Below are 19,405 nucleotides of genomic sequence, written 5' to 3'. Positions count from 1 at the left end.
CATTCAATATAAAAATAATGTACATTCAATATAAAAATAATGTACATTATATTCAGGGGATGTACATTATTTGTGTACTGAATGTACATTATTTTTATAGTATAAAAATAATGTACATTCAATACAAAAATAATGTACATTTAGTACATTAAAAATGTACATTTGATTATGGTCCACATAGCTGTGTGGACCATGGTGCACAGAATAATTGGGTCTAAGCCTGTGTGTAGGCTTATTTTAGACACAAACCTGAGCCTACAATAAGTTTGGTATGGCCTGAAGCCTTTTTAAAGGTATATTTAATATGTAGGTCATTAAAGATACTTTATTGTTGGCTTTAAATAGGCTTGGAGTCTATTTAAGATCTATATGTTTTACACTTTATAAGGCTTACATATTTGTTATAAAAAAAATATAATATAACAATAATAAACAAACAGGTACGCCAATAACCTTGTGATCTAGTGGCACGAAATAGTTTTTCCATATGAGAAGTCATGGGTTTGATATATATGGGTGAAATATACAATAATATTTCATACATATAGGTTAGGGTTGTATCCCTATATATGGGTGAAATATATAATAATATTTCATACATATAGGCTAGGCCTGTAGGCCTATAGGTTAAGCCTTAAACATGTACGCACCTAGATCTAGTTAGTTAAATAGGCCTTAAAATAGACCTAAGCATGTCCTCTTTACTAAATAGACTAGACTAGGCCAAAGTATAGTAGATCCAAATTAGGCTAAGTTATAGACCGCTTGATAGGGGACTAGCCTATTTTCACCCCTATTGGTGGGGAGGGAACAGTGGGGAAGATAAGGCATGACATAAACTGTGTATTCTAAAAAATTTTAGTAGGGTTGGAAGGGTTGGGGGGGATTTAGAATGTTAAGAGAATTCAACATTGCCCTTAACAGTAAAAATGTTACCGGGGTATATTGAGATCTGAATAGTAATAGTGGAATACAACGAGTAATCAGTACAAGAATGTTCATGTGTCAAAACCAAGTCCTCATCCCCTACCATAAGTCTGCTACTTATACTATGGCTGTAACGGCTCTTCGTCTAGTGAGTGTAACGGAGTGCTAGTAATGGTGAGCTGCATTGAGTGTTGGTAAGGGTGAGCATTCATTGAGTGCTGGGTCGTGATAATGGAGAGTCGTTGGAGTAATTATCATCCCATCAATTTGTCATCTTTGTGTAACGGGTAACCGTTTGTTGCCTTCGGGTCAGTGCTGATGATTCGGGTCAGGTGCTGATGCCCAATTATCCTGTCACCAGTCCCCCCACTCCCTAGCCAACGAGAGTGGTTGAGGTGGTTTGGGAGTAATGACTTGTGTAAAATTGGTTTTTTTTTGGAACGGTAAGATAATTATGGTCGAGGTGCGGGACCTCGTCCACAGTCTCGGCCAAATTTGGCCGAGGTGATGACCTCGACGAAAATTGGCCGAGGTGACGACCTCGGCCCAAATTGGGCGAGGTCTTGACCTCGGCATATTTATTTTTTATTTTTTTAATTTTATTTTTTTTTGTATTTTTTGGCGTTTTGCGTGCGAGCTCACTTCGACCGGCCGTATGCCCGGTCGAAGGTCCACTTTCCCGTCTAGCTAGCGAGATCGGATCTCGTGCCAGCCCTAAGGGACTAGAGTGTGGTGTTTTCGAAACCAAGCCTTCGGCTTGATCCGGAAAAACATCCTCCCGTCAGGTAGCTAGCGAGATCGGATCTCGTGCCGGCCCTAAGAGAATAGAGTGTGGTGTTTTTGTAACAAAGCCTTAAACTTTACATCAGAAACACCCTCCCGTCAAGTAGCTAGCGAGATAGGATCTCATGACGGCCCTAAGGGAATAGAGTTATTTTATTTTTTTTTATTTTATTTGTACGGAATTAGTCACGGCAGACCATGACCACTAAGTACACTGAAAATTTTACACGCCGAAGGTGGACGCCCTGGATGAGGAAGCGCCGCTGGAGAAGGAAGAGGCGATGCCGTTGGTGGATGAGGAGGCTGTTAGCACTGAAAATTTAAATAATATTATTGGGTCGTGACTGATAATTCATTATTAAATTAATTGCTTTAATTAATTAAACTTGGTTGATATTTATTTAATTGGGTTGATTAAATGGCCTAATAAATAATTGATTGGCCTAGTTAATTAATTTAAAGTAATTATTGCTGAGCTGTTGGCCCGAATTCAAGGAAGATATTTAATTGAGTTGGACCAGACTATCAATTGGGCTGCTCAAATTGACGGGCTTGGACTTGGTTTGGCCCACGAAGAATATATGTGGATTATATAATTTTGAAAAAGTTGTGGACATTATAAATTGGTTCAAAATTATAAAATCATGAACCTGGACATGATGATGTCCAGGTACATTCCTTGAATTTAATTCAAAATATTAAATTAAATTCAAAGGATTGGGTTTGTTAGATTTTCTCAACCCCTACCACTATAAATAGTGGGTTCACTTTGGAGGTTAAAGACATTGAAGGCATTGAAGATTAGAAGATTTTGAAGCTCTGAAGATCTGCATCTCATCGGGAGGAGCACACCTGCAATTTATTTGCACCGGGAGGACACGCCTGCAATTTATTTGCACGAAAGACTCGCTTGCAATTTATTTGCACAGAGCACCTGCAATTATTTGCACCGGGAGGACACGCCTGCAATTTATTTGCACGAAGGACTCGCTTGCAATTTATTTGCACCGAGCACCTGTAATTATTTGCACCGGGAGCACGCCTGCAGTATATCTGCACTGAGGAGCACGCCGATAGAGTACCAAACTCGACATACGTCCAACTTGGCCTAAGTCCAGTTCAACATATTTTGAACTTGGCATACGTCCAACTCGGCATAAGTCCAGTTCAACATACTTTGAACTCGGCATACGTCCAACTCGGCATAAGTCCAGTTCAACATACTTTGAACTCGGTATACGTCCAACTCGGCATAAGTCCAGTTCAACATACTTTGAACTTGGCATACGTCCAACTCCGCCTAAGTCCAGTTCAACATACTTTGAACTCGGCATACTTCCAGTTCAGCATACTCTGAACTTGGCGCAACTCGGCAAGTCCAGTTCAGCATACTCTGAACTCGGCCTACTTCCAGTTCGGCATACCCCGAACCCAGCATAGCTCGGCATAACTCGGCACAACTCGGCACAACAAGGCATACTTCTAGTTCAGCATACTCTGAACTCGGTCCACTTCCAAATCGGCATATTCCGAATTCGACACACTTCAAGTCGGCATACTACTAGTAGAGAATCAGAGGATTTCTATACAGAGATTGTACCCTTTATCGTTTGATACACACTACTTCATTGTAACCGATATACTTTGAATTTTGAAATATACAATTCAAATATTTCGCGTTTACATATTTTGGCACGCCGAGTGGGACAACTCTGCCTCTCATCTCTCTACTACTAAACTACTTCTACCAACGCATTCAATGGCATCAAACAACCCCATGTTCAGGATGACCTATGCCCAAGCTACCAATTCCAAGTCTGCACCTCTATCTAGCTCTGGTGCTGCTCAGAAGGCGCAAGGTCCACTGACTAGAAACCGCGTCAAGAGCTCGGGGGTCCAACTGTTTGAACCTCTTGACATGACTCGAAGAGTGGTTCGAAGAATCAACAATGCCCCAGCTGCCCCAAAGGCAACTACCTATGCTGGGAGTCCGCCCTCTCCTAAGGGAGCTACCGATAGTGGTAGTCCAACTTCTATGTAGGGGAACGCAAGTAGCGGGAGTACTTCCCCCGTATCCCCGCCACATCCATTATGGAAGGCTACGCCTGAGTGGACACATGTCTACAATGTCATGCCTGCCATGGCAACTAACACTGAGTCTGTGGAAGAGCAATTAGCTAGAATTGCTAAGACTCTTGAAGGAATGACTATACTCTTTCAAAACCAAGATAAACGGATCAACACCCTTGATGATAAGGTAGGAAGCATCATGGAGGGGCAAGGAAGTCGTGCTCCAGGAAAGCAGCCCGAGGGGCAAGAAGAGGTTGTTCAGCAACCACAACCTCCTACTAGCCCTGCAGTGAGAGAAACTACTTCTCACTTGCCTGCAACTGAGAAAACTATACCAATCACCGAAGGTATGATACCGGTGGATCAATTAAACGACTACATAATGGGGGCAATCAAAGGCAAGTTGGATGGAGGCCAATCCTCATATTCCTATGCTAAGCCCTACACACAAAGGATTGAGGAGTTGAAAATGCCCTTCGGCTATCAACCTCCTAAGTTCCAACAGTTTGATAGCAAGGGAAATCCTCGACAGCACATTGCCCACTTTGTGAAAACATGCAATGATGCAGGGACTTATGGCGACCTGTTGGTAAAGCAGTTTGTCCGTTTCTTAAAGGGAACTGCTTTTGATTGGTACACCGACCTCGAGCCCGGCTGCATTGATAATTGGCACGATATGGAGCGTGAGTTCTTAACTCGCTTCTACAGTACAAGGAGAACGGTCAGCTTCTTAGAACTCACCAGCACTGTCCAGTGGAAAGGCGAACGTGCCAGTGCTTACATTGAAAGATGGAGGGAATTGTGCCTAAATTGCAAGGACAGGATATCTCAAAGTTCTGCAATAGAGATGTGCATCCAAGGCATGCACTTCGAACTCTCCTATATGAGGGCTCAACTCCGAAGTCCTTCGAGGAGTTGTCCAGTCGTGCTCACGACATGGAGTTGAGCATCGAAGCTAGGGGAGGGCTCAACGTATTGAACATGTCTAACTCCTCCAACACTCCTGCAAACCAAGAATTCAGGAGAGGAAATAAACCCTTTCTAAAACAAGAAAATGAAGCAATGACTATGAAGGCTACACCAATGACAGTCTTCACTAAAGCATATGAAAGGCCTAGGCCGAGATCATCTTCTGGCCCGTCAAGGGGAGGCAGGAGGCCAACTCTTGAAGAAAGACAGGAGAAAACATATCCTTTCTTGGATTCTGATGTATCTCCCATGTTCGATGAGCTACTCAACCTTAGGCTCATTGAATTGCCCGAGATGAGACGCCCTGATGAGGCTTCAAGGGTGAATGACCTAAATTATTGCAAGTATCATCGCCTTTTGGGTCATCCGATTGAACAGTGTTTTATCTTCAAGGATAAAGTTATGGCACTAGCCAGAGATGGGAAAATTGAGCTTGCTGATGCCGACGCAAGCACAAATCAAATCTCAATTACACTTGGACGATTTGCTCCTTTGTGTACTGAGAAGGAATATGGGAAGCAACGAAAACATCCACTCCCATTCACCGTTAAACATGTTGCTGGTCAAAGTTCAAAACCACAGCAAAATGATAGCACATCTGAAGGAAAATGGGTGATTGTCACTCATAGAAAGATGAAAAGTGAGCCTATGAGACATCCAAGGCACACAGTGAAAAGTTGGGTTGCGAAAACCTCAACAAGTGGCCATGCCCATAGATCAAAATAAAGGGGCATGTCAAACAGCTACGAACACCAGTTCCTTTGGCTCAATATATGCCAAAGGGATTTAATCTTCAAGGGGCAGGCAATATTAGCTCCTGCCTAAATACCAATGACAAGCAAGTGGATGTAGGAGAATGTTCATCTCCTAAACACACCGAAAACGAGGAAGTGCAAATGCATAGGGCAGCTTCCTACTCTGCAGAAATTACCTTCAAGGATGAAGATTTGTTACTTGGAGGTGCGCCACACAATCGCCCACTGTTTGTCGAAGGTTACACACGGGGGCAAAAGCTCAAAAGAATTCTAGTTGATCAAGGCTCAGCAGTCAACATCTATCCCTTCGAGCCCTAAAAGACCTTGGTGGATCTACAGATGATCTCGTCCAAAGCCGACTAATGATACAAGGCTTTAACCAAGGAGGGTAGAGAGCAATCGGCGTCATCAACCTCGACTTGAGAGTTAGAGGCCTAAGTTCAAGTGTCGTCTGCCATGTTATAGATGCAGGGACATCTTATAACTTGTTACTCGAAAGGCCTTGGATATATGAAAATGGGGTAGTTCCCTCATCTTGGCATCAATGCTTCATGTATGAAAAGAACGGCGTGATTGAAAAGGTAGTCGCCGATGAAAGCCCTTTCGCAAAGGCTGAGTCTTACTTTGCGGATGCAAAGTTCTACATAAAGAAACATGTCTTTGTGGAAGATGCCCAGAAAAACAACAACAACTCGCCTTCCCAACTAAAGTCAAAGGGAAAAGAAGTTGTGGAAGTGGATCAACACACTACAAAGCTCATCTTCCCGCTTGCAAGAATTGACACACTTAAAATAGATGAAGCGGACCAAGTCTTGCCCACCAAGCGTACTGAGGGTTTTGACCCTAACGCTTATAAGCTTCTAGCTAAAGCTGGCTATAATCCTAATGAGCCTTGGAAGTTGGGAACGCTTATCCCCAAAGCCGGTGGTAGAGGCAAGGCAAATCAACAAGAGCCCCATGTACGCAAAGGGTTGGGTTATGTCCCCCCTAAACCTGTGCGAATATTTATAAATAGGGCTGCGAGCAATTATATCTCGACCCGAGTCATGGAAAGTCAATGAATGACTCATCCACCAAAAATGCAGCACGTGGTTAAACTGCTAGCGCATCTCGCTTTGTCTATGGGTGGGCCCAAATCATAGGCGCTCCTGGCCCGCATGAGTTTAAACTGTGAACGGCTTTACTTATTAAAAAAATCATTTGAACTACGTTTGACTTGATCTCCTTTATAGGAGTACGTAGGCAGCTTAGATATCAAATTATCTAAGTTCAGTTATAACAAAAACAAATCCAATTCATGTTGCAACTGTGGTATATCAAGACAATCGTTCAACAGGTCAAGGCAAAGATGTACGATTATTAAAGGACAAGCGCATAAATGAAAGTATTGATATTATCATGAGTTGGGAAAAAGAAACGACAAAAGTCTTGCTACCAAAGGAATAGAACATCAGTCAACAAAAGCCTAAAGCTAAACATGCTATCTTTACATGCTTCTAAGCTTCCCTTCACCTGGTTCAGGCTCTCTTCATCTTCTGGCATCAGCACAGTCAACTCTGAAATACGAGAAACTTCCGCCTCGGCATTTTAAACTACAGTCTCATCATTGACTAAATCTTCGATAGCCTCAACAATATAAGTGTCACATTCACAAGCATTTTTGACTGATAAGTTGGGATAAACCCTTTATGAGATTTTAAAAGGAGGAAGCTAAAAGATATTCCTTGACATGAGTCAAAACTGTCTCCTGTGTTTCAAGACTCCTTGGTTGTTACCCCAATTCTTATCGAATTTTAATTTTGTGGATCGGGTGGGAAGAAAGGATTAGTATGGTTTGTCATTGAAATAATTGGTTACTACAAGTCATGATGGGATAAAGACTGTGTCCCTAAGGGAATATGGCCAAAGTTGAGCGTGATGAGCTGTGGTTCAATTTTCTGATTTTGAGGAATTAATTTTGGCCAAATTAAAATTAAATTTGGCTAAAGTTAGAGAGGAAAATGAAACAGGCCTCTAATAGAACTGTGGACACAATTGGGCTGCTACCAACAAACATGGACTGTAAATTCGGACTCCTGGCAACTATTAATTTCGAGACTTCCTTCTCTTTGCATTTGGAGCACGCCAAGCAAGTCTCGAATGGGCAATTTGTTAGCACTGAAAATTTAAATAATATTATTGGGCCGTGACTGATAATTCATTATTAAATTAATTGCTTTAATTAATTAAACTGGGCTGATATTTATTTAATTGGGTTGATTAAATGGCCTAGTTAATTAATTTAAAGTAATTATTGCTGAGCTGTTGGCCCGAATTCAAGGAAGATATTTAATTGAGTTGGACCAGACTATCAATTGGGCTGCTCAAATTGACGGGCTTGGACTTGGTTTGGCCCACGAAGAATATATGTGGATTATATAATTTTGAAAAAGTTGTGGACATTATAAATTGGTTCAAAATTATAAAATCATGAACCTGGACATGATGATGTCCAGGTACATTCATTGAATTTAATTCAAAATATTAAATTAAATTCAAAGGATTGGGTTTGTTAGATTTTCTCTACCCCTACCACTATAAATAGTGGGTTCACTTTGGAGGTTAAAGACATTGAAGGCATTGAAGATTAGAAGATTTTGAAGCTCTGAAGATCTGCATCTCACCGGGAGGAGCACGCCTGCAATTTATTTGCACCGGAAGGACACGCCTGCACTTTATTTGCACCGGGAGGACACGCCTGCATGAAGGACTCGCTTGCAATTTATTTGCACCAAGCACCTGCAATTATTTGCACCGGGAGGACACGCCTCCAATTTATTTGCACGAAGGACTCGCTTGCAATTTATTTGCACCGAGCACCTGTAATTATTTGCACCGGGAGCACGCCTGCAGTATATCTGCACTGAGGAGCACGCCGTTTGAGTACCAAACTCGACATACGTCCAACTCGGCCTAAGTCCAGTTCAACATATTTTGAACTTGGCATACGTTCAACTCGGCATAAGTCCAGTTCAACATACTTTGAACTCGGCATACATCCAACTCGGCATAAGTCCAGTTCAACATACTTTGAACTCGACATACGTCCAACTCGCCATAAGTCCAGTTCAACAGACTTTGAACTCGGCATACGTCCAACTCGGCATAAGTCCAGTTCAACATACTTTGAACTTGGCATACATCCAACTCCGCCTAAGTCCAATTTAACATACTTTGAACTCGGCATACTTCCAGTTCAGCATACTCTGAACTTGGCGCAACTCGGCAAGTCCAGTTCAGCATACTCTGAACTCGGCCTACTTCCAGTTCGGCATACCCCGAACCCAGCATAGCTCGGCATAACTCGGCACAACTCGGCACAACAAGGCATACTTCTAGTTCAGCATACTCTGAACTCGGTCCACTTCCAAATCGGCATATTCCGAATTCGACACAATTCAAGTCGGCATACTACTAATAGAGAATCAGAGGATTTCTATACAGAGATTGTACCCTTTATCGTTTGATACACACTAATTCATTGTAACCGATATACTTTGAATTTTGAAATATACAATTCAAATATTTCGCGTTTACAGAGGCGATGCCATGGATGAGGAGGTGACGCTGTGGATGAGATTTGGCCTTAGCTCTCAACGAGAGCACCAATGACGGTAAAAATGTCACCAGGGTATATTGAGATCTGAATAGTAATAGTGGAATACAACGAGTAATCAGTACAAGAGTGTTCGTGTGTCAAAACCAGGTCCCCATCCTCTACCACAAGTCTGCTATTTATACTATGGCTGCAACGGCTATTCTTCTAGTGAGTGTAACGGGGTGCTAGTAATGGTGAGCTGCATTGAGTGTTGGTAATGGCGAGCATTCATTGAGTGCTGTCGTTGGAGTAATTATCATCCCATCAATGTGTCGTCTTTGTGTAACGGGTGGCTGTTTGTTGCCTTCGGATCAGGTGCTGATGCCCAATTATCCTGTCAGCCCTCCTTTGTAAACAAGCTTGGAGGATCATAAATAATCCTCTCTTTGGGAGAATTTTTTGTAACAATTAAGGTGTGTTTGGTTTATGAAGTTAGACAAAAGGAATGAAAATGAAAATTATACAATTGTTTAGTTTTCATACACATTGTCTAGTTTTTAACTTTTGTCGCATTACTTACCCATATTTTTATATTTAAAAAAAAAAAACCTTTATTTTGATTATAGAGTCATACATAATCAAACATCAATATTGATAATTATTTCAATTTTACCCTACTACCAAACATGTAAAATACTTCAATGAAAACTCATTTCAACTACCAAGTACTCCCTCTGTCCCATTTTATCTATCATACTTACTATTCATTGGTCAAACCAACTATTTCTTCTTTGTTTATTTTCTTTATCATTTTTTACTTTTTTTTTAATTTGATTTTTTGTGTTTAATAGTACCTTGTTTTTAAATTTGATTTTTTGTGTTTAATAGTACTTTTAGTGTAGTTTCTAAATATATAAATTTGTATATTAATACTAAACTTAATATTATGAAAAATCTATACTATTAATAAAAACAATATCATCAACTTTAACTTCCCGCCCAAAACACTCCTATACTGTTAAGGTTTGCGTAATATTTTAAAATATGGTAATACAATTCATATTCCTAATACAATTGTACATCAAAATATGGTAATACAATTCCTAATAAAATATTTTCTTCCATACATGCAGGTGTCGGCACACACGAGTCAAGCCTTTTCAAGTTCATTTTGGGATTTGATTTGCACCCCCCCCCTGCGCGAGAGAGAGAGCCCCTATGGCTCTATGCTACACAATTCAATAAGTCTTAGAAAAACTCTTGTATAAGTAGTTGTGCAAACTTACTTCTCAAACCATTGTGGGACAAAGCTACTTGAAAGCTTTTTCTCACCATTTTTCTAACTCAAATGGGTCAACTTTGAGAACCAATTTGTCATTCATCCATTATCCGTTTTGAGCATACAATATATCACTCTTTTCGTCTAACTATGAAGAACCCGAATCTACTTTGACCCGACCCAAAACGAAAGTGGACCCCACATATATTTGTACCACAATATAGCCACTAAAATGTCATTTTATGCTATTTTTTCCAACAGTAATTTGTCCAGAGAATATCAACGCTATACGGTCAACCAACCATCACTCAACTGATTATCTCATTAATCTCAGGTGAATTTTTCTCTAATATAGTTATACTTACTGAATATCAAAATATAAGTATACCTCAAGATATTGCAATAACTAACTGACAAGTAATTAAATTAATGATTTATAATGCAATGCAAATTATCTACATATTGCATTTATACACTTATTTTAGAACACTGAATTTTTGTGATATTTGTTGCATGCAAGGAAGACTCATACTATAGTTTATTTGTCGATTCTTATATGTTATAAATCATAATATCAAAAGAACAGATATTTTGATGAAATATGAAGCATGAGTACTCTGCTAATCAACGACTATAGACATCGCATTTCAACAGTTTGGATGTGCATCATTCCAAAAAGCCATACACTCCATTTGGTAATCTGGAGTGAAGTTTGGAGTAACAGTTTAGATATATGATTCATACATTCTAATATATTTTTGTTTATTGTATGATGTCAGTATGATGATTTGAATTTTGTGAGCATAGAAACAAGCTCGAAACATGCTTATATGCTTGAATGGTCTTACCTCAAATTTACTACCCACTATCACACAATGCTTTATTTTGTATGTTAGACTCAAGGTTACTAACTTCTCACAATAGTCAAAGACTTGCTTCATATGTATGAAATATTGACAAAAAAATTAGGCTTTAGATGTGATTTTGACTTATATATACTTGGGAATCTGAAACATTTTGAAATTTAGTGATGGGTAAAATCAATATGTTTTACAGTTTGACTATCAAAATTATTTTATGGAAAAAATCACAGAATATATACATGTAGATTATAAAATTAAAATTTCAGTATCAATATTGTTATGACTCAATGCTTTGATTACATCAAAAGTGATTTTTTTAAAATTTCAATCTCAAGATATGGCACGCTTGATGAGTCGCAGCTGGAAAGTCAGTGATCCGCTCGCCGACTTTAGATGTCGTTGATCAAATTAATCAGTACATGTGTGACATGAATATTGCAAAAGGACGAACATATTTAAGTTGTAACTCTTTGTGTAAGGCGGAACCAGACGGTGAAAATATATTAGAAGTACACACTCCTAAATTCTTAAATAGTTTGAAATTGTATGATTTTTTTAATCATTCATTGACATTAAGGTGCACCTATTATGTTATTACGGAAGATAGACCATTCTCTTGGTCTTTATAACGGTACGCAACTTATCATCACAAGATTGGCAGATCACATTGTTGAAGCAAAAATAGTTAATGTTACACATGAAGGAACTAAAGTTTTTATCCCTCGAATGTCTCTCACTCTTTCTGATACGAGATTGTCCTTCAATTCAAGTTCCAGCATAAATAATTCTCATTGATGCTTACATATGCCACGACTATCAACAAAAGTCAGGGTCGAACACTAACTCACGTTGGGTTATTACTGAAAAAACCAGTTTGTAATCACGGTCAATTGTACATGGCTTTCTCCCGAGTCACCCATCCTGATAGCCTGGAAGTGTTAATTAGTTTTAGACGATTGCGGACAAGATTGTGTTGCTACTACCAGTGTTGTCTACAAAGAGGATTTCTTTTTTTTTTTTTTTTTGACAAGACAAAGAGAATTTCAATAATGTGTAAATACAACCGGTGATATTATGTTTTTTTTTTAAATGGAAAAAATGCTATATATCTACACAAAAATATATCTTCCATACATATGAGTTAAAATAACAATTGATTCCTATAACTAGTTACTAGAGAATGGGCATATTTGCCTAATTTATAAAAATCCTAAACAATGATATATAAAATCTCTAAAGTTCCAGCACCGCAGGTGTACATATACACATTATTAGCTATTAATTAAGCAATTATTTGCTGGAATTCAAACAAGAATAACATCAAAAAACATAATCGATCCAAAACATATCTTCAATTGCATTATATAATATTTGATGTTATAATTTATATAATTATATATCGATCTAAATATGCTTAATATATTATAACAAATCCATTCCGTGCTAGTTGAATTAAAAATACCTTCAGTCAAACCTCGTTAACCGAACTAAACAAAATAAAACAGAGAGAATATTTAATTCCCATTCCGATTTCTCATATTCGAACCAAACATAGCCTAAATACTAGTTGGAGTTGAACTAAAATTAGACTCTAGTCGGAGTTGAAATAAAATTAGACATCACGGCTCCGACATCGTACTATATATAACCAATGAAATTTTATTACAAAAGAGCAAGTTAACATACATATTTTCAACTCAAAAATTGTCCTTTTCATGACAATTTAAAGCTCTTAATTTCCCATTACCTATTTAAATTAGGCAAGACGAAGCTCGTAATTTCCCTCGAGGCATAGGATTTTTCCGACGTTCCTACTTAAACTAGACGGCAAACACGGCATCCCACGTTCCTCTCCAGCCATTCTGCTTGAAGTTCAGCAAAGCCTCTTTCTTCATCAATCTTCATCCAAAGATCCCACCTTCCTCTCCTGCCATTCTCCTTGAAGTTCAGCAAAGCTTCTTTCTTCTTCAATCTTTATCCACAGAAGAAGATGACTGTCAAGGATGTATTGAAGACTGATTCTGATTGCTGCAGCACAGCAACTTCACTACCATACAGAACAGATCATCATGATCGCTCCAGCTGTGATATTCTTGTCACCATTGACAAATCTGAAAGAGATTTTCAGGTGACAAAAGATGAGTTAATTTTGAGTTTGGGAGTTCTAGAGAAACATACAAAACTGAAGAGTGTGTATAGAAAATCTTACACAACCTCTGAAGACCGAGAAAAGCTTCAAAATTTCTTTATGTATAAATATGGCTTGAAGATAAAAAGGGGAGGTAACCCGAATGAGAATTTCGCTTGGTATGGTGCTCCGAAGGAGCAGATTTTCAACATACTTCGTCATGGTTTTGTTAATCCCGTAATGAATGAGACGCATGGCCGAGGCATCCATCTCACTCCATCCAAGTTGCTCCTCAACTGTTTGAAATCCACGATTCCTGATGCAGAAGGGATGCAACATCTCCTGTTTTGCAGGGTGTTGCTGGGGAATGCAGAAGTTGTTCAACCAGGTTCTACTCAATGCTATCCAAGTTCTGAAGAGTTTGATTCTGGGGTTGACAGTTTAGTTTCTCCAACAAAGTACATTATCTGGAATACCCACATGAATGCCCAAATTTTACCCGAATTTATGATCAGTTTCAATGTACTGTCAACAACTAAAAAAATAGAAATACCTGCACATATTTCAGCACTATTGTTTGAACTTTCACTTATGTTGCCTCATGACAAGCAATCGATAGCAAAGTACCAAAAGGACACCGAAGAGGGGAAGATAACAGTGAAAGAACTCCGACGGCATTTGAGAAATCTAGCAGGAGACACACTGCTGGTGCAAGCCATTAAATCCTACCAGAATAAGCAGAAGAAAAGGTTAACTTTCTCACCGCACAAGTCCTCAAGCAGCTATTGACAATTAGGATTGTAGAACATGTTATTTTAACTGTAATCTACTGTACTCATATTAGTAAAATCCTCCTCAAGCGTTATTTAATTAGAAATTAAAAGCATAATACTAGTTTCTTATATCATGCATTCTTGATACCTATATCAATTATGAGACTGTTGCATTAAGTAAATTGAGAATTTGGGACTTCCTAAATGTGGGTCATATTAACAGAAAAGATCTCAAAGCCAGATTTTCTGAGGTTGGTCATTTAAAGAAACCAATGTAAACTGTCAGCATAACCACACTGAAACTTGTTTTCTGGGTACAACATTAAACACATAATCACTGAGAAAACACAACATTTATACTGGTAAATTGCTAAACAAAAAAAATATATAGTACTGAGACATGGCAGATTGAAATTTCTGAACGTACCCTGAAATTGTAAGACCAATGTTCACCTTACAAGCAAAGCTCTCAGCCTGAAAACAGCATCAGTTTAACTGAAGAAAGAGAGAGAGAGACAAAAGATTGTCTCATCTTCTCAAAAAGTGGAGAGAATCAATAGGCAGATAAAGAAACATACTGAATATATTTATCACTATAGTTCCATCTCCAGATCCAAGATTTCACAGAACTAGTCCAATTCAAAGTCCAGACAACCATCACCATGTGCTTGCTGTAAACAATAGAACAAATTGTACACATAATTGTCTGACTTGCAGAGCCAGGAAATTCAGAAAACATCAATTATCATTAAAATTACCTGGACAACAAAATAGCATGACTCTTAACTAAATAGATAATAGTAAACTAATCGACTGGGAAATGAGAAAAGTTGGCAAATATTGAGGTAGGAGGCTTAAATTTTATAGAGACCGAGAAAAGTAGCAAATACTGAGGTAGGAGGCTTAAATTTTTTAGAGAACACATGTATTCCTGCTCGATTAGTCAGAGAAAAAATCATATTTAGATATCCACAATTGGATGCCCTAATGATGTAACCTCTGTAAGTTACCAGTTGAAGAAATACCAAGATATACATCACATATTATGCCATAATAATTGTTTTCGTGACTAAATTTCATCAAAAACCAGTCTGCCACAATTAGTTTACAGGACTAGTAACACATAAATCCATACAGAGAGTCAGAGACACATCAAGAGACGTAACCATTCTTATAAATCTCAAGGGATGTGTGTATACATCAATCTCAAGGATATTATATTGTTATTCCTCATCACTTGAAAAGTCACTAGTATCAGAACCATGCAGCAATAGCAGAAAAGACATGGCCTCGGCAAATTCATATAATTCTTCATCACTAGAATCCTCTTGCTCCTGAAGTCCTCCTGGTCTATGTGGCATGTACAGGTGCTCAAACAAATTTGCTAAGCCATCAACATCTGTATCAGAGCTGGGTCCTACTTCATCCATGTCTGGATACCTTGAGCCAAATGTATCGGGCATCAGAGCACGATTCCACATCATTGATCCAGGCTTGACAGTATGCTGGAAGAGAACAGATGTTATCCATCAAAGAAGTGGTAAACCAATCATACAGAATGAAATTCCAAAGGAGGTGGAAATATAAGTAGCTCAGGCAATCATCAATTCCCAGTGAACAGCATGGTGAGCTATTAGTGAAAACTTGAACCAAACCATTTAGCAAATCAATTTGACCTGGCTAGTTTAATTCAACTGGGTTATAGTTGGTGGGTGGATCTGTTACAAGCCACACCTGATAATGCTAGGCTTAACTCAATTTAGCTCAATTACAGCTCTAAAACCATGTACAGACACACCCTTAGGCTAAGACATCATATATCTCATAAAGGTAACACAATTTCTAATTTAAATTTTTTGATAAGAGGGGACAGTGAGACAACAAAGTTAAACTTCGAATGCCAAAATCTAGCCTTCCATTACCATATGAATGCAAATTTTCAATCAACTCAAGACCATTATACCAAAAGTCAAACTAATGTAACAAGTATTCTGCAAACATCTATCAAAATTTTAAAATACAGTACCTTGTAGAAACAACTAGTCCCAAATGGGCAAGTCCCATTCCCGAAGTCAAAGTGTTTGCAATCGATAGTCCTGAAGAAAAAAAATAAATTTATACATGGAAACTTACAACAGGATAACTAGAAAATACTCAATGGTGAGCATTTTCTTTTTGGGAAGAAAAGAAACATAATAACTACCCCCCAAAAGGTAAAAAGCAGTCAGATATTATGCTTCTTCTCCAATTCAAGTTAAGAAAGAAAATGGCAGATTTTCTTTTATCCTGACTATTAAACTTTAACAGCCAAGTTCTCAAACTTGTGTAAGGCATATGTAGTGTCAAGCATCCCACTTTCATCATAACTTCTGGTATCAGAATCATAATAACATTTAATTGAAGAAAGATCCTAATGTGAGAAAAGAGTTTTAGCTATCAATATCAGAGAAGGCCCCCCTTCCCAAAAAATGCACACAACAAACAAATACCTGAGTTTTGCTTTGTAGCTATCAATAATTTCTTGCTTTTCTTCTTTTGTGTTGTACCAAATCACACTAGGAATGACAAAATAAGATCGTTTTCGACATATGGGGCATGCCCTTAATGCAGAATTTACATCCAACCCAGATGATGGAGAGCTACTACGCCAATTCCTTATGCACACTATGCAAAATGGATGGTCACACTCTGATAAGATTCCAAATTTGCGTTCAGCTTCTGTTGGCTTGGATAGAACACGCTCGAGGCACACACTACACTCTATTTCTTGACTATGTTTTAGTATTTCCAGGTGCCATTGCCTTTTTTTGCATGCTTTTAGATGCTCCTCTCTATCCTGAGGCTTAAAAGGATGCAAGCACTGTTTCCCACAAGTGGGACATAAATCCCCATGTATTTGAGAACATTTTTCCCCACGCAGACAATTACCAGCAGCAGCAAATGAGCAGATTGATTGATCAGCTGGATTATGAATCTTCGCCTCAGCTATGCCATCACTCTGTAATGAATCTTGAGGTCCCAACTTCTGATTCCAATTTGGTTTTCTATGCCCCGAAAAAGATGAGGCAGAAGACTGCAATTGTGAAGTTTTAACATGTTCATATCTGCACCTGCTTCCAAAAGCACAAATTCCTTTTTGGTAATAGGTGCAAATCTGAAAAAAAAAAAAAAAAAGGTCATGTTTGTAACAGCCGAAGTGTAGATAAAATTAATCAATAGCATGATTACCCGAGAAAATAGTCAAGAATTCTTACATTATTTGGAGGTGTTCTCAATTCATGCAAAAACTCACAGTGCTCCCCTTTTAGACAGCCCCCCTGTGCAAAAAACTTGCAAGGAACCCTGGAGACATTATAAACACAAATATGAGCTTTAACTGTCAAACTGAAATTTGCTAGGAAGCAACCCATAGATCAAAGTAATGGAGAATATGGTTTAGGAATCAAAGTACTACCATTAAGCAAGCAATATCAAAAGAACAGCCTCAGGTATTCATACAGTAATCAAATTTGAACCGAACAAAATAAAATTCATTTTAAATGAATATGCAATTCATAAAATAATTCGATTTCCCTAACAATGAATTCTGCAAATTTATCTAAACCGCGCCATCGCATTGCCGCGGATCAAAAATACCAACTGGTATGCTTACTCAACTCATCTATGCCCATCCGGGAGATGCGAATGAAGGACAGAATCATCTCCGTAACAAAATACAAAAGGCAAAAACAAGAAATTCGTAACAAAAAAAAAAGGTAGAAAAATGCAAAATGGTGCAAATGAGGCGAGGTTGAAATTTCAAACGTTGAATTGAATCGGCAGAAAAGAAATTGAATAGGAAACGAGATTTCACCCTTTCGGCATGGCTTCGATCTTCGGTGAGAGGAGATGGAGCCCTAGAAAAGCTCCGATGCAGATAATTTTGAGATTGAAATCTGATGCAGACAAAAATATAGAGAAGCCACCGCCTGCTGTCTCGTGTCGCTCATAGAAAGCGATTGAAACGTGTAGCTGTGGAGGTGAGAAAAGTGAGCGTATTATAGGGCTTTTGCCTTTTGGCGCTTCAAACGCGTTAATACCACGTTTAGTTTGTTTCGGTTTCATTTTTTCTAACCATTTTCACATTTTTCTTTCCTTTAAAAAAATAAATAAATAAACGTATTCATAGGGATCTATTTTTTTTTAAATACAATGTTTTTTGAAATTTATTTTTAAATTTATTTTTAAATTCATTTACACCTTAAAATGCCAGTAATAAATTACGATAATATTGAGTCTTGCATACATGTGAATGTATCGAGTGGCAAATTGTTGCATGGACCATGATAAAAAGTACATTATTTTTGTACTGAAGGGACATTATTTGATAGTATCTATCAAATAATGTACCTTTAGTACAAAAATAATGTACCCTAAAATAATGTACCTATTACCTACAGTACAAAAATAATGTACATTCAGTACAAAAATAATGTACTTTTTATTTTTAGTCCACACAGCTATGTGGATCATGGTCCATGCAATAATGAGAGTTAGGCCGGTGATTTCTGAGTATTATTTTAAATGGTTTTATCTGGATTGAGCCCACCATAAAATCATATTGATATCCCGTAATGGGTACGAAAAGTGTATTGAATTAATAGGGCACAGGGCCCTTGAAATGATATAAGCGGGTTGCAAATGTATTAAATAAGCAAAAGGAATGAATAGGCCCAACTACCAAGCCCAACCACAAGGGATGAACTACCACGGCTAACTAGCGGACCGTATGGACAACTGAGGGACAATTGACGTGTTGCGCCGTTGACTGAGAGAGAAGTCAAGGGAGAGCTGATGATGATGCTTGAAACGAAGACACCTCCCCCTTTTTATACTACTCCTAGGGCCGCAGGTTGCGGATAGGTGAGCTGACCACAACTCTCTTCCCTCCTCCACCATACGCGTGTCTCACTAAGTGTCGCGCTCTCCTGCCAAATATCTCCCTGCGCACCACATTGCAAGCCACGTTTTGGACCATGCCAACCACCAGAGCAACCCATCTGAGCGGTCCATTTGAGTAGTCTGCCCAAGTGGCCCGTCTAAGCAGTCCGCCTACACTGCCCGTCCGAAGTCCGCCCATCCACCGAATAGCCCGCTACTTACCTGTGTGATTCGTCATAGCTAGGTGAACCAAGTTGAGACTCTCTAACCACTAATAGATAGCCAAGGCGCTCCAATAATGGACCGAAAGGCACCAAGGCCACCCTCTAGCAATCCGCTTCGGTCCGCTTGATCCCTACTG

The 19,405-nt window shown here is 38.7% G+C and overlaps 2 protein-coding genes across 2 annotated transcripts; one reads left to right on the top strand and one right to left on the bottom strand.

The window, feature by feature from the left end:
* The first annotated feature begins 13,213 nt into the window (after positions 1 to 13,213).
* LOC116029570 (probable inactive poly [ADP-ribose] polymerase SRO5) lies at positions 13,214 to 14,140 on the top strand. The gene has a single exon (XM_031271621.1). It carries the CDS (start codon positions 13,214 to 13,216, stop codon positions 14,138 to 14,140), a length of 927 nt encoding a protein of 308 aa, XP_031127481.1.
* An 892-nt stretch (positions 14,141 to 15,032) lies between these two features.
* LOC116029975 (E3 ubiquitin-protein ligase makorin-like) lies at positions 15,033 to 18,139 on the bottom strand. Its single transcript, XM_031272039.1, has 5 exons — positions 17,978 to 18,139; positions 17,379 to 17,466; positions 16,614 to 17,278; positions 16,151 to 16,220; positions 15,033 to 15,629 (listed from the first exon to the last, which is right to left on the bottom strand). Exons 1-5 carry the CDS (start codon positions 17,986 to 17,988, stop codon positions 15,348 to 15,350), a joined length of 1,116 nt encoding a protein of 371 aa, XP_031127899.1. The 5' UTR covers positions 17,989 to 18,139; the 3' UTR covers positions 15,033 to 15,347.
* Positions 18,140 to 19,405: the final 1,266 nt, after the last annotated feature.

Source organism: Ipomoea triloba, chromosome 9 (genome assembly GCF_003576645.1).
Source record: "Ipomoea triloba cultivar NCNSP0323 chromosome 9, ASM357664v1".
NCBI lineage: Eukaryota > Viridiplantae > Streptophyta > Magnoliopsida > Solanales > Convolvulaceae > Ipomoea > Ipomoea triloba.
The sequence above is the reverse complement of the archived record's forward strand: the minus strand, read 5'-3'. Positions and strand labels throughout refer to the sequence as shown.